Source organism: Dermacentor andersoni, chromosome 8 (genome assembly GCF_023375885.2).
Source record: "Dermacentor andersoni chromosome 8, qqDerAnde1_hic_scaffold, whole genome shotgun sequence".
NCBI classification, from domain to species: Eukaryota; Metazoa; Arthropoda; class Arachnida; order Ixodida; family Ixodidae; genus Dermacentor; species Dermacentor andersoni.
In genome coordinates this window covers 80592171-80615318 of record NC_092821.1, presented here as the reverse complement: position 1 = coordinate 80615318, position 23148 = coordinate 80592171, and the positions used below count along the sequence as shown (strand labels likewise).

General features: G+C 47.7%; 1 protein-coding gene across 1 annotated transcript in view; it reads right to left on the bottom strand.

Annotated features, from left to right (window-relative positions):
* The window catches only part of LOC126538691 (cytochrome P450 3A19-like), a 54076-nt gene that overhangs the window by 10990 nt on the left and 19938 nt on the right, over nucleotides 1-23148 (bottom strand). The window contains exons 3-6 of the mRNA XM_050185410.3: nucleotides 22657-22738; nucleotides 16524-16632; nucleotides 10211-10299; nucleotides 4209-4349 (exon numbers count right to left, since the gene is read on the bottom strand). Coding sequence (XP_050041367.3) covers nucleotides 4209-4349; nucleotides 10211-10299; nucleotides 16524-16632; nucleotides 22657-22738 — 421 coding nt within the window. The remainder of the gene's footprint in view (nucleotides 1-4208; nucleotides 4350-10210; nucleotides 10300-16523; nucleotides 16633-22656; nucleotides 22739-23148) is intronic.

The window sequence follows — 23148 nt, the reverse complement described above, 5'->3', positions numbered from 1 at the left end:
GCGTAACTCGGCATGAGGAAAAATAATCGTCGCAGTCCAAGAGACGAGGGCTGTGACAACATAGAAATGTGAAAGTCCTCTCCGCAGTCCCTCGAACGTAATCGATGTGTTTGTTTACGGTTTTCGCGCATCTGCACTCGTGGGCTGTGGAGCCACCCTATGTGTTATGAACGCTAAGCTTTGCCTCCTACTTTGGAAAGCCACGACGCTCCCTTTCTGGACTGTTCTCCCGCACAGCCAGTGCTCTGCATGTTCACCCCTTGGCGGCTTCCACTGCTCGTGTTGTAATTGCCGACTTTTCATACGTGATAGAATTCATCCTCCTTTCCTGGTGCTCTCAGGACGTTATTCTCGGAGGGAACTTTCTCTCGCGCCAAAATGACGTTATTCTTTGCGAGCGGGGCAAAATAGAGCTCTAGCAGCTGTTAGAACTGCCGCTTCTCGATAATTCTTTGCCGTCGAGGAACTTGTGCAAGCCGACACCAACATTCCTACGAGCGCGTGAGTGGTCGTGCGCGTGTCCTGCAGTGGAATCTGGAGGCGCTCTTGCACTACTGTCTACATCTCACCGCTTTCTCACGCGGAAAGGCCAGCTGCTGCATTTTGCAGCAGCAGACATCACACAGGGCTACAGCACCATTTTCGTTTGCAACCCGTTTCCATACCCTCTGCCCCGACTTTAAGGGGAGTGTCTTGGTACTCTAGAAGGAATCGAAAACGTACTAGTTATGGACGTGCCCAATGACAATTACCGTGCTAGTTCTAGTACGCACAGTGCTGTTTGTACGCATGGCCGATCACCCAGTGATGTGTTCGGTTCTTCTATTGCCGATGTCGTTACACCCGTCCAGCGGTCTCAGCTTTCGCGCTTTCTAGAGTAATTTCGTTCTTCGTTCGATGAAAGGCAACCTTTCCTGGACCGGACGCCAACTGTTACACATCGCGCCGATACTGGCATGCAACCGCTATTGCGGCAACGTCCGTATCGTGTATGCCCTGCAGAACATCGTGTACTCAACCAACAAGTCGACGACATGCTTCGCCACGAGATGATACGCCCTTCCAACAGTCCATGGGCATCCCCTGTCGTACTAGGTACAAAGAAAGATGGTTCTGTGTGGTGTTTGTGTGGACCACCACCACCTACAAAATCACTGGCAACGACTTCTACCCTCTCCCGCGCATAGACGATACGATTGACCGTTTACAAGGCGCAGAATTCTTTTCATCTCTGTACTTGCGCTCACGGTATTGGCTAGTATCCATGGCAGACGCTGATCGGCCGAAGACAGCTCTTGTCGCACCCGGTGGCTTATACGAAATTAACGTGATGCCTTTTGGACTTTTTAATGCGTCCGCAAGAGTGCCTAATGAAGACACTTCTGCGCTGCTTGAAATGGCACACCTGCTGGTGCTATCTTGACGACGTTGTTGTTTTTGCTGCTGACTTCCCAACTTACCTTCAACGGCTCCAGTCTTTTTTAACGTGTTTAACAAACACATGGCTAAAACAAAAAATCAAGTGCCGAGTTGGTGCTCGTCAGCTGACAATTCTAGGTTACGTCGTCTCCAAGGATGGAACTCTCCCCGATTCAGCTACACTTCGTTCCCTAAACCTACATCCGTCAAAGACCTGCGCAGTTTTGTAGGACTGTGTGCCTACTTTGACGCTTGATCCGAAACTTCGCCACCGTCATACCGTTCCTAACGAAGCTCTGTTTCACCGTTGCTGCTGTGTCAAACCGCTGCTGTGTCAGTGTGGTTTGATGGAAGAGTCTCCATAAGCGACTAATGATACGGAATGATGCGGTGAGGTGGCAAGGTTTCTAGAACAACGTGTGGCAGAATAGCAGAGTATTTATCTGGAGAAGCGACACTGCTCTCCATTGCGTCTGTGGCGAATGTTAGCTAATCAATAGATTCTGTGTTTGTTCATGTCGTCTGAACTATGAACATGTGGCATTGCTTGTAGGTGGTGCAGATGATCACTGACCAGCATGTTGCAACATCCGCACCTGTCAGGCAGCCCCTTCATGGCCACATCGTAGTTTGTCTTGGTGAGGCGAATTCCCTCCGTTACCGCATTAGCTGACTCGGTCAGGCACATCAGCAGATATTAAAATTTTTCGGTCTTCGTCAGGGAGGCATTGTTGTAAATGCTTGCTTGGTACTGGTCACAAAGGTCTTGCCACTAGCGATGCCTCCCAGAAGTGCACGCTATGTGCAGCTTAGGCCGAGAAAAGCATGGCAACGACGTCACAGACAAAAATTCGGGTGAGGAGGAAGGGGCTGCGGGTTGCGGTGTCAATGCAAGCGATTCTGTAGGATTTGCGGTGGAGTAGACGGATAGTGGAAGGGCTGGCGGGCGGGGTAACAATTACGTTTTGCTTATAGTCGAAGGTTGTAGTCAAGCCTGCCTCCAGGTTTGCATTCGTGAGCTTGTCTTGGATTACGCAGTTGAACTCGATGAGCTACGCCTGCTTCGTTAAGATAAGTTGGAGGTGCTGGCGCAGCACATGCACACAGGAAACCGTATCTGCTAGAAGGGTTTTGGTCATAAATGTGGTCCATGCGATGGGCGTCGTGACGAAGCCGCACACTTTCAGACAACTGAAGAATGCAAGGTGCAAGAACAGCTCAAAGATCGAGATGTATGCTGAACTCGAAACATTTTAACTGTCACGAACTGCGAAGGGACGGGTGCCTATATAAAGCTTGATTGGCTTTAACCCTTGCCCCAGCAGTGAGCTATCTAAATTGCCTACTGCAAATAAAGTACTTACTTAAAGAATGCCGTTCCTGCATCGCTACCTAAGGTCAACTCTAGATTTGCATAAATGGTTTCTGTTTGGGCAATAGCCTCAATTGTCTTTCTCGAACGACTTTCTCAGTTGCTGTTGTCCCATCCGCTACACTCCTCAGCACAAAGTTAGGAACAATGCTGGAACTCGGCCTTTAAGGGCCCCGGGTATACTTGCTACGCAAGCCTACTTAAGAACCTGTCTGATCAGGCCCGCGAAGGTGGTGTATAAATGCCAGAACCTGGGCTCTTGGTGGGCTCTTGTTTGCTGCAAAAACATCAAGTGGCCGCAAAAACTTGATTTGCTTGAGCTAGTTCATCTTGAGTAAAACTTGAAGTAGCGCGAAGATGAAGACAGTAATTGAAAACAAACACGGAACTCAAGTACACAAACAGTGCTCGTTCTGTTGTCTTTGTTTTCGATTACTGTCCTCTTCCTCTTCGCACTGCTTTAAGTTTTCATCAAGTGGCCTACTGGGAAAAAGTGTCGCAGGCTGCTGCTGCTGCTTGCTGGCTCTGGGGCAAGTACCGCTATGGTGCTTTACACGAAGATCAAGACTGGAAGGAGCGCTCAGCGCCGTTCAATTTGACATTAATGCTTTCGCTTTGATAACCCAGAAGAAGTGCTTAGGTGCCCCCTCGGGTATTGTTTTATAAGATGTAATGGAAAAGGTTGGCACCCTTAGGAGGCACTAGCTACTCCTCGTCGCATGGCTAACAAAATGCAGTTTGAAATGGCGACGTAGAATAATTGCTTACAGTTAGGCGGCTTGCACACAACGTTTTGCGCTGAAGGTTACGAAGCCGTGGACTATAAACATACACAAGTGCACAATTAAATAGAAGTACTTCGAATAGTTCGACGAGAAAACAAAAGCTCAGTTACGCAGGCGAGGGGACGAAACAGAAACGCAGATGCATAACTCAATACATAATTATTGGACGTATAAGCAACATGAGGAAAACACGACGCATCCATTACCTGTAGCATTGCGACTTTTGCGTTAGAGTACACTGAAATGTAATAGAAACCGGTCATATTAGTACTAGTTAGCTATCGTTCAACTTGTCGAAGGTAGTAGACGACGGGACAATTCATACATGAAGAGGGAATTTTGGTATCTTTTGTTTTTACTGCATTTGCTACGGCACGTTTCCTTACAAGTGTGCCAGCCAAGCAACTTAACAGCACTGTAATTTTGTGTCAACACATCGTAATCGGTGTCTTATATGTGTTACCATACGGATTTGAATGAAAATTGGGTGATAGCAATTTTGTCCTTTTTTGTATATTTCTGGTCCAGCTGCCTTTGCTTGCGTCATGTCCGACTAGAAAAGCGTTTATTTGAATTTATACGAGAGTTATACCACATATTCTTCGGGTAGAGAGAACGCTGTCGTACATTACCGTTCAGGGTCAAACTTTTTCGGTTCCGGCCATAGCACGGGGTCGTAGTGCACATCGAGGGGGAGAACGGAAACGCTCATGCCTTTCGGGATGCGAACCCCGTTGTACTCGTAGTCCTCGTCACATACCCTGGGCACCCAGCTGCAAAGACAGTTATTGTGGATGCAGTACTCGGGATGCTGAATGAAATATCGGTCAAGTTAGTGACTACCAAGTCAGCTAAACACCACGTAGCATTAGGGAAGCACAACACAATTCTCCCTTTTTTCGGCAGCAGTGATTGTAATTTCATTTGTTTCTGGCGCACGAAAACAAGATGTTTATTTATTTATTCTTCAACATGAACCCTGTCTTTTACGCAAATTTATTTGACGCCGATGAAGCACTGAAGATGGGAACAAAGGAATGCGATATGGACGGGACTAGCGGACGAGCGCACTTAAAGAGTTCGAAAACACGAGATTTAAGTCTCGAAACTAACTTCGCACTGCAAAAGTGGCGGTTGTCATAAATGACTGCAGAATGCGGAGTTCGTTGGTCCTGGAAATAAAAATTTAGCTTGAGATATTGGAAACGATAGCAATAGGTAATAGCGGGGTCCTCATATTAGCCTTGCTGCGGAGCCATATTTAAGCTAGGACGCAAGTTGCATCGGTTGCTAAAAGAAAGATGGTTCATTATTCACATCTGTCTGAGTTTATAGTTTTTGTACCAGTTCTTTGCTGGATTAGTCAAGAGCGGATTAGACAACAAGCAGGCGGCTGGAAAGATGAATAGCCAAGTCAATGTTGCTGAAACTTTAAAGGCGGAGAAACTTCAATGAAAGGAAATGTTGGCATCTGTTGAGTATATCTATGAAACGACAAAGAAAAACAGTTAAGGTTCTAAAAGAAAGTATTACTGTCAAAGGAAAAATACCAATACACCAGGAATTTGTTGCGGTCATTGTTGACGTGTCACGGTAGAGCAATGTTCAACACTTCTTAAGCGTTTGGTAAACAGACATAAACATTATCGAACAGTTGAAGTTTTCAGCTATAGCCAGTAGTGAACCTTAATAAAGCGTAGTACATACAGACCTCCATAGGGCCATGTATTTACCCTTTTCTCATAGGGCAGTTGAGAGGCGAAGGGGATTTTTTGTACTGGCTCATCTCTGGATCTTTCTCTTCTGTCTCTGTTTACATGGCGCACGCTTGAAGTGACGAACGTCGTTTTGGCACCCGAAAATGGAAAAACTTGCGAAGTAGCGAAATGAATTTGCGTGGAAAAGTTGTGCTGTAGCTTACGTATTTATGGGCACCACTAGATTGAAACTCAATATAACTTGATAGAGAGGAAGCTTGGGCGAGTGGGTGATTTAACATCGACATGTCTGCACAGTGCAAAAGACGAGGACAGCAGATACGACACAAAACATGCGCTGACTTCTGATATGTCGCACTAGGCTTAAAAACACTGACACCAGTCAGACATAACGCCGCAAGCACCACAGCTTTATTGCAGCCTGCGTCCGTGTGTTCCGCTGCTCACGTGTCATGATGACCATGGCAGTGCCGATGAAGGCACGATGAAGATGACGATGAAGTTGGCGATACATCACTTCTTCCCCTCTTACAGGTCCAAGCGTTCAGGAGGCCGTCGCTGTCGGGTCGATCTTCGTAACGGTGGCGGGCTATCCGTCTGGGCCACTTCCGGACTATGTCGCGACGTGATTGGAGTGCTATCTGCAGGGTTTACGGTTACCCTCTGTGTCGAGAAAGAGTCTGAGACAGTTCGACGTCTCACCTGGTCCAAGTGTCGCCGCTGAATTCCTTTCCCGGAATCAACAGTGACCATTCTGGACCCCAGTTGATCTCGCACTACTCCTGGTATCCACCTGCGACGACTTGTTCGGAAATCGCGCATCCAGACTGGGTCACCTGCCTGAACTGGAGGCCCTCCAACTCGCGGTTGGATTTCTGGTGACCTTTCATCGGGAGCGATACAGTCCAGCTTTGTTCTTATTTGGTACCCCAATAAGAGTTCCGCCGGCGACTTTCCATCCTTGACGGGCGTTCGGCGATATCGACATAAAACCCGCGCTATGCGTATTTTGAGGTCTATTCCGGGGTTCTTCTTTAGTCCTTCCTTGAGCGTACGCACAGCTCGTTCGGCTAACCCATTCGACTGTGGATGATAAGGGGCTGTTGTGAGTTGTTGCACATTGTTCCGTGTCAGAAACTCACGAAAATCTTTGCCCACAAATTGTGGTCCGTTATCAGAAACAAAGGTTTTTGGAAGGCCGAACCGTGCAAATATTGATCTTAGCGCGTTGGCCGTGGTTTGCGAAGTGGCAGTTTTCATTGGAATGGCTTCCATCCATTTCGTTTCCGAGTCGACGACGACTAAGACCATTTGTCCGCCCAACGGGCCCGCGAAATCTGCGTGCAGCCGGCTCCACCTTTCCCCGGTGGCTGGCCAGGCCAAAGGTATCTGTGCTGGTGGCATCGCTGAAGCCTGCGCACATGTGGAACATGAGTTCACCAGTCGCTCTATGTCGGAATCCAGTCCCGGATACCAAAACAACGTTCTCGCTGTGGTTTTCATGGCTGTCATGCCGGGGTGTGTCTCGTGCAAAAGACGCAACACACGCCTTGCCGCCGCCAGGGGTAGAACAATGCGATGTCCCCAGTACACCAAATTATGGCTGACAGTAAGCTCTGTTCTTCTGTTGAAGTACGGCCGGAGATGCTCATGGCCCTGCGGAAGATATGACGGCCATCCCTGGGAAATCCATTTTTTAACCTGCAGAAGGCTGGTGTCTCGATTAGTCAGATGTTCAACCTCGCGGGCGCAAAGCGCTGTTTCCTCCAGAGAGTGGGCATACAAAACGTACTCGTCGGCAGCAGAGTCCCGCGGCTCCTCCATTACTGGCAAGGGCAAACGACTGAGGGCATCAGCATTGGAATGGTCACTGCCCTTCCGGTACTGCAATGTGTAGTTGTAGTTGCCAAGAAACAAGGCCCAACGCTGTATTCTTGCGGCCGCCATCGGTGGTATGGCTTTACCTGGATTGAATAAACCAGTAAGAGGCTTGTGGTCTGTTACTAAGACGAACTGATGTCCGTACAGGTAGTCTTTAAACCGGGCGACGCCGAATACCAGTGCCAAAGCTTCTTTTTCTAACTGCGAGTAATTGCGCTCGCTCTTGGTAAGTGTCCTGGACCGGAATCCGATGGGGTAGTCAACACCATTCACGCGGTGCGACAAAACGGCCCCAATGCCTACTGATGATGCATCGCACTCCAGCCGCAGTGGCTTATCCGGGTCGAAGTGAGCCAGAAACTTGGAAGCCACAATTGCCTGCTTAACTTGCTGAAATGCTTTCTCCTGTTCCTGGCTCCATTGCCACTTGACTCCTTTGGATAAGAGAGCATGTAGCGGAGCTAGCATGGTGGCCAGATTGGGCAGGAACTTGCCATAGTAATTTATGAGACCGAGAAAAGCTTTCAGCTCACTCACCGGGGTGGGCTTTGGGGCTTCAACAACGGCTTTGATATTGTCGTCCTTCGGTCGCAGACCCTTCGCGTCGATACGATGACCGAGAAATGCGACTTCGTCTTGCCGAAACTTGCACTTTCCCTTGTTCAGTCGGAGACCATACTCCCGCAGCCTCTGCAGCACGGTTTTGAGCCTAGATGAATCATGTTTTTTTCTCAGCGATGATAATGTCATCCAGGTACACCTGCACTCCAGGAATATCCCCCAGCAGTCCGTCCATTCGCCTTTGGAATATGGCTGGAGCAGAACTTACGCCAAACGGTAATCTGTTAAAACAAAAGAGACCCTTCTGGGTGTTGAGGACTGTTATCTTCTTTGCTTCCTCATCCAATGGCAACTGGTTGTAGGCTTGACGCAAATCCAAGGTCGTGAATACTTCGCCACCGTTTAACCTAGCAAAAATGTGGTCCACTCGAGGCAACGGGTATTGTTCTACCACAGTGGCCGCATTCACAGTCATACGGAAGTCTCCACACAGTCGGAGGGACCCATCGCCCTTCAAAACGGGTACCACAGGGGTTGCCCATTCAGCGGTTTTTACCGGCGTCAAAACGCCTTCCGCGACCAGCTGATCCAACGATTCAGACATCTTATCTCTGAGAGCGTAGGGTACAGTACGGGCCTTAAAGAACCGTGGACACGCGTTTTCTTTCAATTGAAATGTGACCGGTGGTCCTTTGCACAGGCCGAGTCCCGGAGCAAACACGTCGGCATATTCGTCAAGCAGCTGTTGCAGACCTGTGCTGACAGCCTGTATTCCAACCGGTTGCAGATTCGCTACCACATTCGACAACATTGCCACTCCAACTTCATTAAATGCCTTGATGGTGTCTCTGCCGCACAAAGATGGTCCGGAGCTGTCGACCACTATGACAGTACCAGGAATATCTTTCCCGTCGCACGTAGCGGTCATGCTAAGCTGGCCGACAACTGGAAGTTCTCCCAAGAGACAAGAGAGCTTGAGCTGTGAAGTCTCCAACGGAGGCCAGAGCTGCTTGTACTTGCGGAACACCGTTACGGGAATGACGCTTACAGGTGACCCCGTGTCCACCAACATAGTGAGCGGAACGTTATTCCAACTGATGTCCTTGTAAATAGGCCTAACCTTGCGGATACTGGCTGCGTGATGGAGAACCGCTGTAATCGTGTGCAAGGCGTCGTTGTCGTCCGAGCTTGTGTCCTCTCCGGCTGCCATGGCGTACTAACCCTGGCGCCGTTGTCTTGCTGGATAAGACCCCTGCCGACGGTCACTATTTGTGCTAGACAGGCACATCCGACGTAGATGTCCTCGTTTTCCACACCGGTGGCACACCGCGCGAAGGTGTTTGCACTCGTCCTCAGCATGCGATTCTCCACACCTTCCACACACGTCGCGTTGTTCCGGCTTGGGACGTCGCTTCGAGGAATGGCTCTTTTGTCGGGCAAAATGTACTTCTGAGTGTGCCGAGTTCATGCTCCTGGCATTTTCAACAGCTCTCTGTGCCGAGACAGCAAAGTCTTCAGCCTCTTCTAAGGTGAGCTTCCGTCGTGTCAGTAAATGGCGCCGAACGTCTTCATCCAGCACTCCGCAAACGATTCGATCCCTCAACATGCGCTTCAATGACGTGCCGAAGTTACACTTCTCAGCTAGGCGTCGAATGTCCGCAATGAAGTCCTGAGCAGCTTCCCCGTCTTGTTGCGAACGCATGAAGAAAGCATAACTTGCAGCGATCTCGTTGACCTCCGGAGCATAGTGATCTTCCAGATACCCGACGACTTCCTCATAGCTCAGTTCATTCACCTTTTTTGGTTGACACCGGCCCTGCACCACACGCACAGCACTGTCCGTGAGCGAAGCGATGAGCAGCGCTCGCTTCTTCGTTGGGTCCACGATGCTATGAGCCTCAAAGTGCGCCTCCAGGCGAACGCGATACGTAGGCCACGTACCTTCTGCATCGGCAAATTCCGGTGGCCGTCCAGCACTCATGCTGACGCGGGTCTTCTCACCTAGCGACGCTAGGCCTCGTCGCCACTGATATGTCGCACTAGGCTTAAAAACACTGACACCAGTCAGACATAACGCCGCAAGCACCACAGCTTTATTGCAGCCTGCGTCCGTGTGTTCCGCTGCTCACGTGTCATGATGACCATGGCAGTGCCGATGAAGGCACGATGAAGATGACGATGAAGTTGGCGATACATCAACTTCAACTCAAGTTCAATTCATGTCGATATCGAACTGAATGGCTCGAACAACCGATTCATCAGAAAAGCCTTACACTCTGTAATGGGCTGCAACTCACTGCCTCCTCCCTTCATTGATTGCAAGACAGGTAGGCTTTGGCCTCCTAAGGTGCGCTCACAATGACGGAAATAATTTCTCATCAAAAACTATGCGTTAGACAATCACAAAATATTTACGCCTGGAACTTAGTCAAATTTGACGGAAACAATTGACAAAGTGGAAAGTAACATCTTACCCTGGAAGCGCAGGATAGAGCCTCAGTGTTTCTGACAGCACTTGGCCCAAGTACGTGAGTTCGCCGAGGCCGTCGTATGTGAGCTCCCCCTGCACAGTGGCCGGTAGCGGTGTATAATAACCATCCTCAAAATGAAGTGATAAGGTGTGTTAAATAAAGTAGGCTGACTGCTTGTTAAATGGTAGCGGACGAAAGAGAGATAAAGTGAGAGAAAAGAAGAGAAAACACCATTAATAAGAGCTGGATTTGTCAGGTTAAGGAAATAACTGATTAGAGATGATTAGACTGATTGGAATGATTAGGCAAAGTGAAGTGTTAGTTCCGATGAATAGCTTCAATAACGAACTAAGAAAGTGCGATGAAGTCAAATATAAGGCGTAAGAGCCCTGATTACAAAAAAAAAAGATTGTACAAGATTAACAGCTTCTAGCAAAAGAAATACACGCTACGAGTTAATCAACCAATACTTAATTAAGGTCTCTGTATGACATAAAACAGTGAAAAGCATGTTACGCGCACAAAGCTGAAGCAAAGTTTCCTCATTGTCGGAGAATGACTCGCCATTCAAGGCAAGCATCAAGATTGAGGTGTAGAGAATCCTTATAACTATATTTTGCTATTACGAAACGCTAACACGCGTGCTAAGATCTCGCGATTGCGAAAAAGGCAGAATATTTATTGGTTTATTTATGGATAATACCTTAATGGACCCTGCACACAAGGTTTTACATGAGGGGTGGGCAGAATTGAGGTTTACAGAATTAGTTGATGTTTACAAGCTCAACGGTTGCTTTGAACTGAACAGGGTTGACGTGAAGGAGGATGTTTGAGCGAAGATTGTTCCAGTCGATGGCTGTCTTGACAAAGAACGACTGAAGGTGCGTGATGGTGCGATCATGTGGAGGGTGTGCAGATTTAACATGGCTGATGCGTTGAGAGATGCGATGAGTTGGATTGATAGGAGAACAATGAGGCGAAACATGAAAACGAATTGTGATACAGTGAAAGATTTGCGATATTATGGCGAACCTGAAGACTAGGTAGACATGCTTGTTTTTTAGGCTACTTACGCTGGTAGTGTAAGAGTAATCAGAATGCACGAATCTAATGGAGCGGTTTTGTATTCATTCAGTGAGATCGGTCAGAGCGCGTTCGGTAGAATTCCAAACAGAACAAGCATATTCTAATTTTGCTCGGATTAGAGTTTAGAAAGCTAGTATGTTTTACAGAAGGATAGACATGTGTTAGATTTGACTTGAGATAAACTAACGTGTGGTTAACGTCGCTCGTAATCTTGGTTATATGCGTTGCTTAAGATTTATCGTTGGACAGAGTAATGCCTAGGTACTTTGAATAAGTTTCTAAAGAGGTGTAGTTGCCTTTAAGAAAGTATATAAATGCTGGGTACTCATGCCTCCTATAAAAGGAAACCAGACGTTTCCTATGAAAGGAAACCAGTCAACACGCCATTTATCTCATTTTAGTCAATTACTTTGTAGTCATTGGTTATTGGTTATGTCAAAGATCGGGCGATAAATGATGCTGTCATCTGCGAAGAGGCTCATCTTCGAAGAAATGTTATTGGGCAGGTCGTTAATGTAAATGAGGAAAAGTAGTGGACCGAAAAACAGTGCCTTGTGGCACGCCGGATAAAAGACGAGACGAATTAGATGACGTAATATTTGCATGCACGAGGAGACACTAGTTGGAGAAATTTGGCGGTAGTTAGAGGGGTCATTATTAGGAACTGGAACAATCTTGCCCGACTTCCAGTCACAAGTAGGGTGCTGTATGACAATGACTGTTGAAAAATGTGAGACAATGTTACACTTCTTAGGCATTTGGTATATTTCAGCACTTTCGAATTGATAGCGTCCGGACCTGCAGATGAAGTCAGCCTTAGTGAATCAATTATCTTGGCAATACCTTCTGCGGAAAATCTAACACCTGGAATAACTGGGTGTTTAAGGAATTGAAAATGAGGGAGTCCACTATCAGGTTCTTTGGTAAAAACAGAACAGATTATAAAATTTAGTGCTTCCGGTACTGCGATATCGGGAATGATTCCAGCAGTATCGTCCTTGAGGTATATAGACGTTTTATATTGTTTTAGATTGATAGTTTATCAAAATTATTGCATTAGTAAGCACGAAGTTATGCAATGTGAATTTGAGAAAAGAGTGTTTATAGTCTGGGCTAAAGTAGTGGCATGTGCTTAAGATGCAGTGCGATATTTTTCACACGCGCTCGATTCATTGGAGGATGTCACTTGATTGAAATGCTCATTTTTTATTCCAGCGCCTCTTTAAATTGTCATTAAACCAGAGTGGCATTGCACCTTTCCTTTGTGGAAGCCGTAGGAATATATTTTTGTCAAGCCTACGCATCTCCGAGCTAAAAACTGGTCAATTTATCTTAGCAGAGGGTGAGGATAGGTCAATTGATGAGAACTGGCGGAACTCAGTTAGCTCACCGGGAATACCTTGGTAACTGCCTTCCACGTAACGAGTTCACATTTTTCACGCTTTGGGGAGACAAAGTTTAAGTTTGCATAGGAAGGATCCGTGAACTGTTATACGGTCACTTATTTCATCTAGATAAGTCAGAGGAGGTATGTTATCGGGATTTTACGTGAATATCAGGTGAAGGAAGTTAGATGAATTAGTACTTTATCTAGCTGGGAGTTACAACTTGAGATAGGTTAACTTTGAGGCATGTCTCAACAAAACTACTTTCAGCATTATGTTTTAATGTTGTCAACGATAGATTAGATTAGGTAATTGAGGGGAAGTGAATGTCTCGAATAACAAAGAGCTAGAGCGAGTGTAAGCGGACGTTACGTGGTGCAGGGTGTCGTGAAGACGTTCGACAAAGGAAGTGTCCGAGTCAAGTGGTCGATAGCGGGCACTAATGACGATAAGATGATAGACGGCCTTGGAGGTGACAAAAGCCACCTCAGGGCTTGACGAGATACAAATGGGGTTGCAACACAAGTCGCAGTGAGCGGCGATACGAACGCTCCCAAACTCATTTGACCTCATAATCATGCTCAGTTGTGTCACAATGGGGGAGGGAAGCCCAGGCCTCAGAATCGTCGATGAATAGGTGTTGCTACGTTTCAGTTAGTGCTATGAGTTGGGAACGAGATGACCCGATGACACTGCGCAATTTTTCACGCTTAGGTATTACAGTCGTAATGATAGTAAACAAATGATAAGGCTTTGTGTACACAAGAGCGGTTTGGCTGTTTAATTTGCTAGGTTTGTTTTAGAAGAACTTCCTGTTTAGCGTGGTGAAATGCGTATGTGTCTTTACCAGCAGTAAGTTTGCCATGACTAATCTTCGATCCAAAGACTGATTATATTAAGTCTATCAGGCTTTTACAGGCTATTCGGGTGCTAGGTGAGAAATCCTCGCTAATATAAATGTTAGCAACTTTGGGTTCTCTGCTAGCGAGAATTATTGCTAGGAGAAGGTACTACACTGCTGATTTTTAAACAAAACGTGCTTCGGGAAAGTGCCATCTAGTCGAACGTACTGCAAGCACGCGAATGACCCCTGTTGAGGCCACATAGCGTGCAAAAGTCACAGTTGAGGTCAATATTGCGATGGGGGCACAATATGTGCCAAGGGAATGCACTACTATATATTCTCCGCCATGCAAATGCCTGGATATTGCATTGGTTTCCATGTGGGGCCGTATATCCTCCTGAACTTGAATTATACAAATGAGAGTTCTCATATGCGAAAAAGCAAACACCTAGTCCGTAAAAACGCATAGAGGTCTCACAGAGCAAAATTTCAAGTAATGATGGAAGTGTTTCTGATGGTATACGTTTTCTTGTAGGCATCTTTAGCTATGAGGGGTTTCAAGATTTGTTTCGGAGCAAGGATTGGCTGCAGCTTCTTTAATTGACTTTTGTGACGAAGGAATTGCGTCTGATCACACCGCCACGTACTCATCTTGCTCGCATCGTTTACTTTATAATTTCTCATTTGTTTCATTAAACTCGCAGCATGCTTCACAGTGCGGCAGATATTCTGTCGCACATAAGAATCTCAAGCCATAGCACTTGTGCGCCTATTACTCGCAAACTATACAGGGTCATCATTTGTAACTTTTCTGAAAATATAAAAAATAGCGCCGTTATGACAGTGTAAGCGCCACAGCATGTTTTATGAGAAGGAGCAGTAGCTAGCAAAATGCGTTACGTGAGTCTAAAAAGCGAGCAAGCAACCTACAAACATACAAACAGAAAAGCTTCCAGTGGCAAAAAAGAATTTGTGAGGAGACACCGCCTGCAGCAGCATTCGTGTATGTTTATACCGTTCAGGCATTGTTTGAGCTTCTGGTTTTTGTCGCGCCTCTTTTTTACAGCAAAGCTGCTGTGGGTAGCCGATTCGTTCGTCCGTCCGTCTGTCTGTCAGTCGCCTGTACACCGAAAACTCGTCTGGCGCAACCAAATGCGCATGCGCAATAAGAATAAAGAGAGGCGCGCCATCAGCCAATACCGCTTTGATAGCATAAGGCCTGTTTACTCCGATTCATGACGTCCCCCTACCGGGCCCGCAATTTCCTTCGGCAGGGCTGGCTTGATGAAAGCGGCGTCATCAAAATCCCTGTTGTTTACTCGGGAGCATTGCAATTAGATTCTATGGCATTCGGGTCAGGTAACATGACGTCATGGATCGAAGTGAAAAGGCCTTGTGCTATCTAGGTGGTGTCGGATTAGCTGCGCCAGCAGTGACGTCGTTACTCTCCAAGTGCATGCGCAGAAGTTTCTCTCCGACTCCGAAATGGGTTGGTCACGCGTCCTAGGTACTTCTTAGGAGCAGGCAGCTTTCGATCATCAATGTCGCAAGCAGAACCGGGAACGAGCTTGTCTACGCCGTGCCGGTGCTGCAGCCCGGGCACAAGAACAGGCTCGTAGAGCCGAGCGCAAGGAGGAACTGCGTACCGAGGATCCCGCAGCCATCCAAGCCGTCATTTCATGAACCCTCGGAATTGACCCAGTGATAAACATTAGGGCCGCACGTTTCAGCTTCTTCGGTTAACCGTCTGTACGGAGTGCTTGGGTGGTAATTTTTTCCTACTGCTTTAAATAGAGCTCCCCACTTGGTGGTCCGAGTTCAATAATCAGTCTAACGGGAACCACGTCTAGCTCTGTGGCGTGCGCTTAGGATATTTTTTAGCTTTTCTCGCTTTAAACACGATATTTATAGGCGCATTAAACTTGAAGAAATGCCGGGCCGAACTCACAATGGTTTGTGTACGTAAGTGCTGTTTGTAATTGACAAGATACCTTCACTAATAATATGCCCGAAACACTACTGGCTAGCATCTGACCTTACGGACAGTTGCATAATGAGAACTTATTCGTGAATATTGTCACGAGTGGTGCTACACACCGGTAATCAGAGAAGACGAGCGTACAGCAAGGCCAACATTTATTGAGGCGAACTTGTGCCCCCACATAACCAAAAGCAACTAGCCCAATAGCAGCAACATGTGCGAGCATGGGCAGTAATCAACAAAGAACGCGGATCCCCTATCTGCGGGCAGTATTTGAAGGCTGTGAAGGAACGTGCGTAGAACTATCGCGAGAGATAGCTCGAGTTGTCCTGCCTGATACGATGGGCTCATCGTAGATACGAAGCTATCGCGGTAGGTTTGTGCAAGTGCTCACACGTGTTAACATCCATCATTCGAACGCCACCGGCACAGATGCAAAGCCCGAAAGGCACGTGGCAACATAGATTCTTATCGCAAGACACATTTTAACAGGCCTCTTAGCTACGAAACAACGTGGTCAGAATAATATTTAGAGTGACTTTCCTGGTAATTACCTCACCTATCAGCAATGATAGCACATTTAGGCAGCGATTTCTTGTTTGTGTTCCCTCGCACTCCACGGAACTGATAAAGCATAAGTGTGTGGGCCGGATTTCACAATACGCTTAGGTGACTAATGTATTTAGAGCGCGAGTAATTTGTTAGTCCAATAACGAATATAAATTTATTTTCTTCGTGATGTCAGTGTAGTTCTACGCATAGCGGCTACTTACATGAAAGTGAAAATTATGTGTATGCTTAATGAATTTAACTGGGCTAATGCGTGCATTTTCTAAGGCTATGGTAGACATAAGTGCAATAAAGGCAATGGGCAAGACGAAATTCCCAGGAAAACACGCTGACACATATACGAGCTGCCTGACTACCTATTTGCACTGGGTTTTCACGGTCGTAATGCCACATAGTGTTTTTCTTATTACGTGATGAATATAGCAATTATGACTCGTAAGAAGCGCGTACCTCTTTCTTCAGTAGGGCTTGAACTTCTGCTCGAACTTTGTCCTGCACTTCTTGGTGTTCAGCGAGCAGGTACGATGCGAAGGCCAGTGGTGAAGCTATGTTGTCGATGCTGCAGGCCAGAAAGGATGGTGTGCAACGTAATTTTGTATTTAACGCGGCGTTAGAAACAGCACTTCTTGTGCATCTGAGAGAGTGAATCATTGGACTCAGCAATCTTTAAATTGCTGAGGACTGAGGAAATCTGTTTTAACTGAAAACAGTTAAAAACCAAAACAGTATTGCAACGCTATGACACACACACACACACACACACACACACACACACACACACACACACACACACACACACACACGCACACGCACACGCACACGCACACACACACACACACACACACACACACACACACACACACACACACACACATACACACACACACACACACACACGTATATGCCATTAAAGAAGGGAGAGTACAAAAAGAACCAATCAACACAGTCCTGAACAGTCTGTTGCGCGGTGCCTACGGGCAACACTTTTGTACTGCTAGGAAATAAGCAGTTGTTTCTTTACGAAGACGTGTTAAATCGGCAACGAGGAATTAGCGAACTTACAACATGGGCCACGAAAGCTTGGGCCGTATACCGGAGTTCTGCCACGGAGCAAATTGGAACACATGGTGCGAGCTCTTGCAATTTTTCTTCGAAGCTCACAACATCACTTGCCCCAAGCTCCCCACGTGCCCCCACGTGCTCTTTTGCTTACGTCCTGTGGTTAGCACACATTTGACATCATGTGAGCACTGCTTGCACCACAGTGACCTTCGGAGGTCGTGTGGTGCCTTTAGGTTATACTGCAACGCTTCAACAAACACTTTGAATGGAAGCCTGATGAGCTGCTGAGTCGCTTCCGCTTCCATGAAAGAAGCCAGGCACCGACAGAATCGACTGCCGAATACGTTGCAGCGCTAGGTAACATCGTACGCGACTGCAACTTCGGTATAAGCCCGACATGGACGCTGCCAGCTTCCACACCATCAGCAGCAGTCGGCACAGCCATATATCTCTCGACATGGCCACTTTAGCGGCACCAGCTACAGCTAGTGGGAGGCGCTCTGCAGTGCCTCTGGACGTGATGCTCCGAGACCGCTCCCTATACATAATACGAGACAGTAACCTCCAACAATGCCTGCTAGAGAAATACGGAATCATATTTCATCGCCCTCGTCTAGTTAGCAGAATCAGCGGCACGACAGGATATACACTTCCAAGGCGGCAAGCGAGAACGCACAGTAAAAGTACCACATTTGCAGTTCCACGTAAGCCAAATGTTAGCAGCGAACCGTGTTTCCGATGCACTGGAATGCATTACCCAGACGATCGAAAAATAATCGAAATGCATGTATTGCTCCAAAAAAGGCCACATCGCCGGAGCTTACTTCTGGAGGAAAATGGAAGTGAACTATACAGTTCTGCATCAGCAAGCACACCCGCACATCCAGAGCACCTGAGCGACATGGGAATCTCCAACTAATGCACCAGATCGAATCAGTGGGAGACCTCTTCGTCATGGACACTGTGAATATGTGTTCGGGAACGCCGATTACAATCAAACTGAGTGTGAACGGGCAGCCACTGCTGATGAAGACTGCTGACCGTGATCAGCCATTGGACTTTACAACACCTCTGACCTGCATCTGTTGCACAGCTGCAGCTTACAGACCTTACTCTGCACGTATAGTCGCGACAACAAATCAAGCTAGGGTGCTTCCCTTTCGAAGAGGAGCTGAATCACAAAACTGCACAGCTGTACTTGTACGCCGCAGAGGGCAAATGAGCCAGCCTCCTCAGACGAGACTGTTTCCAGGGTTTGGACATGGGAATCATCGGAATCAATGCCTTGAACCCATCAAAACTGGGAGAGCTTGTTGAACGATACGGCGACGTGTTCAACGGACAGTTGGACGGATATACTGGTGAGCCAATGGACATTCACTTGCAACCGGAGACTATGCCAAGGTATCTAAAATGTCGTCGTGTACCGCTAGCTCTTCGCTCAGCGGTACGCGAATAGCTAAACGGACTAGAGGCACAGGGAGAACTCAAACCTGTGAAATGATCACCATAGGCTACATCCCTGGTCGCTGTTCGAAAAAAAAAACCGGTACGCTACGCCTCTGTGGGGACTACCGTTGCTGAGTGAAACTAGCATTCAAGGCAAACACCTACCATCTTCCAACGGCGAGCGAGCTACTCGACTCAGGGAACGATGGAGATTTTTCTTGAAAATCAACCTCCAACAGGCATACCAGCAACTACGAGTGGATGAAACATTCGCAGGAGTCCTCACTGTGACGACAACAAAGTGACTATACAGAATTAGCAGTCCCCTAAGGAACCACCGTGGTACCAGTGTTGTTCCAGTAGTTTATGGATACCCTGCTCGCTGGACTAGATGGCGTAGGTGTGTACGTTAACGATATTCTTGTGACCGGAGAGACGTAGCCGGAACACCTAGAGCACATAGAAGCAGTGCTCGAATGACTGCAAAGCGCAGGGCTGCGTGTTTAAAAAAATGCACATTTGGTGCATCCTCCATAGAATCCTTCGGCTACCACGTGGACTCACAAGAGACACGCAGTCGAAAAGCTTAAGACGATCACGGACGCCTCTGAACCAAAGAACAAGACGTAACTGCAAACCTTCCGGAGCATGCTCAGCTTTTAGAGGCGATTTCTCCAAGACCGAGCTTCACTCGCCAAAAGCCTACACAGCTTGCTCGACAAAGTGTTGCATGACGGTGGGAAAAACGCGAAAGCACTGTCCTTACAGACGGGGAAAACCATTCTGAGTACCGCACCAGTTTTGAGTGATTATGATGAGCGACGCGACTTCACATTTTCATGTTATGCTTCACCATACGGCGTAGGAGCTGTCCTCTTGCAAATTAATGACGATGGTCTCGAAGCGCCAGTAACCTTCTCCTCTAGAACAGTAAGAAAGCGCGAGCGAAATTACTCCCAATCGGACAAGGAGGGGTTGCCGATTATCTTCGGGATGCAGCATTTCCGCCAGTACGTCGCAGGTCGGCACGTAGCCGTGCCCACCGACCACAAGTCGTTACTGGGAATAATGAGCCCCGGAAGAGAGATCCCGGTGATGCTGTCGCCGCCAATTAGACGATGGTATTTGATGCTTGGTTGCTACGATTACGAGCTCCGTTATCGCCAAGGCAAAACACACCAAAACGCCGATGCTCTTAGTAGGCTCCCCCTTCTTAGTGAGCACGACGAACCTGCACCCTCAGGCGATATTTTGTTGCCCAAAGCCATGGAGCCACCACCACTCACAGGTCAGCGTTTGGAACAGCTCACAAAGAATGACAAAGGGCTTTCTACTGTACACCGCTGACTGCACATGCTGCACGCCAACCATAGTGGCATTGTGGCAATTAAGAACACGGCACATAGTCATTTCTGCTGGACACGCGTGCATGCTGACATTAAGAAGGTCGCCGTGTCCTGCAACATCCGCCAATAGCATCAACCAGCAGCTCCCCACGCACCGATACCAGAGTGGACACCGGCCGCAAGGCCGTGGTAGATAATTCGCGTGGATTTTGCCGGCTCACTTGATGGACGTCATACTTGGCCATCGTGGATGCCTTCACATAATGCGTGGAGGTAAAGGTCATGAAAATGACCGAATCACCATGCATTAGAGACACCTTGCGTTCGGTGTTCGCAACCTTTCGTGTGTGTGATGCAGGTTCTTCTTTCTTAAATGTTCCAGGGGGTTCTTGAGGCGGGGCCTCCGAGAATTTAAATGAAGAAAAAGCCGTTTCTTCCAAAACGCACACCACACTTTTATAGCAACAAACGAAAATAAAAACATATAAAACATGCATTCAATTAAAAACTCATAACTAGAGACAAAATACTGTAAGAACTACAACAGTCCCCACAGCACTCGAGTTAGGGGCAGATTATGAGTGTGAGCGCAACAGTTCGACGCGGAGGGCGGAGAAGTGGCGTTGGTCGATGTAGTTGACTGATGAGCCAGCGACCAGAGCGTAGAAGCTCCGGCTTGAAAGGGGGACGCAAGCGGCTTGGTGGCGTAGACAGATGGAGGCGGCGTCTCGGCCAGACAGCGTGTTGCAAACTCTGGTCCATAGCCCGACTGTTCGCACTTGGCCTGCGGGCACAGAAGTTCGACGGCCTCGGGTAGCCGTCTGGGCTCGAGAAGAGTAGCGAGGCCTGGGAACAAGATGGCACGATGCCCCGGTTGGGTGAAGCCCTTGTTACTCGGGTCCGGAACCCGACAGCCCGTCTTCAACTCCCGGTTCAGTGGCCAATTTTCATCCTTGCGTCACTTCCCCAAACTCTTCCCCCTCTTCCGCCAGCACGCGTAATTTTTCTGCCACTCTGGCCAATTCGCCCTTTTCTGATTGGCCCCTAGGAACTCCGTGCTCTTTCCCGATTGTGTGCTCATCTTTTGTTTTATATTCTTGCACAGCACGTTCGCATGCTTGACGCTCCTCGACGTCGTCGTCTTTCATTCGGTACTGGATGCGCATCCATACGACACTCTCTGTCGCTCTTTTCTTCTCCTTGCACGAAACTATATTCGCACACTTCACACATCACAATGTGCCACGAATAATGGTGACCGAGAAAGTACACATCGAGCAATTTTGCAAGAGAAACGGCATCAAGCACTACACAAGCGCACCATATCATCCGGCAATCAACGGTTAAGGGAAGCGGATGATGGTAGAAAAAAGCGAGCCTTGTAGAAGGTGACCGAAGGATCTGTGCTATGCAGAATTGCACGCTTTCTTTTTAAACAACTTTCCACGCCTTCAGCGGCTACACGCGAAGCGGCGGAAACGGAAAAATGAATCAGCGACACGACATGAGGAGGTACTCGCAAATCATCACCTCATGCAGCTTGATCGGGGGCAAGCAGTCTACACGCCAAACTTGTGTGGAAAACCTGCTTGGATCCCGGGGATCATAACTCACAAGACCGGAACACGTTCTTTTCAGATGAAGACGACTAACGGACAACTACACACGCGTCACCGTGATCACATCCGGCAGCGAACATGCAGCGCAGAAGAACGTCCCAGATGAACAATGAATCCCATGTGGAGATTCCCCAAGCCGAAACTGCGAGCGAGATGCGTACACAAGGCAGCCGGGGCCGTAGACTTCGTATGGGAGAAAAATGCAAGAGCCGCCAAGAGATGCACCGAGGCTCCATGCACAATCACATACAACTCAGAGTGGTCGCCCAGTCAAGTCAGCCGACCAGGACGGACACCCAGTCTTTACCACGAAAGGGAGGCCATATATATATATATATATATATATATATATATAGTGGGACACTGACCACTGACCAACACCGACTCCGGCGGCGTATCACGTTACCCCTACGCTTGCACTGGTTTCCCCTTGGTTGATGGGCGCGTCGTGCCCTTTCTGAATCCGGAACATTCTGTTGCGCATGCTGACAAGCAAACCCGCCTTTTGTACTGCTAGGAAATAAACGGTTGTTTCTTTACGAAGGCATGTTGGGCTACACCGTCAAAACAGCACCACGGAACGAGTTTATTGTAATAACCATCACAGCAATTGCAGTCTTCGCCTTCACTGGGATTTCTTCAGTGCTGAGTTTTCCTGTTTACACTGCTTCATTTAGCAGATGAAAGAAATTTTAGGGTTGAATGTCCCAGAACTGTACAGTGGGTTTGAAGCACTGATCGGGATATTTGCGGCCCAATGTGGAATATGTGATTCAAGATCGGAATAAAAGTAGCCAAACTAAGCCGCGTGTCCCGATTAGGTGTTCCATTCTTGACTGCTTTCTTTCATAGTGGATGTTGACCGGCTCTACGTTATTGGCATGCATCCGTCAGCAGCAGCCTACCGGCTCCAAAACGTGGATATATACAGAGCAACACCTGCGTTTGTGAATGAGCACGGCTTATGAATGTTGCGCTGGTTACATTATGTCATATTAAGTACGCTTCGAATCATCAGAAGTTATGAAAAAGAGAAGGCTATAAAAGAACTGAAGCAGCTATTCTCCATTAAAGGTAACTGCAACGCGTACTTGATGATAATCTTACCCAGCAATAACGCAGATAGCGGTATTAGAAGCCGTCCTCAGTTCGAGTGGGTGGGACATCATAATGCTCGATGACTGCAGTCCTGGAAAGCGGGTAAGAAAGTGACATCCTCCTGTGCCTTGCCGATTGTGATTTAATACGCAAGTGCTACGCATTCAGCATTATATTTTGAACGATAGCGCAAACTAAGTACCTAAACAACAGCACACTGACGGCGCGCAAGCACGAGCACTGAGAGGTACGAGCAGCGTTATAATCTGAGACTATGCACGTGTATCGACTGAATCAAGAGTACAGAATGCAATCAAAGGATGTCGTGGGCTAACAGCGTCGCGTCGTGAATGCCAAGCAGCCGTCTGTGCCACGTGCGGCTTTTACTGCTAAAACGTGGTATTCGATTCTGCGGCTAAGGAAAGCAATTGAATGAAAGATCCCGTGCCCGTGACAAGAGAAGGCATTGAGTGAAAGATGACAAGTGACGTGGTGCCTTTG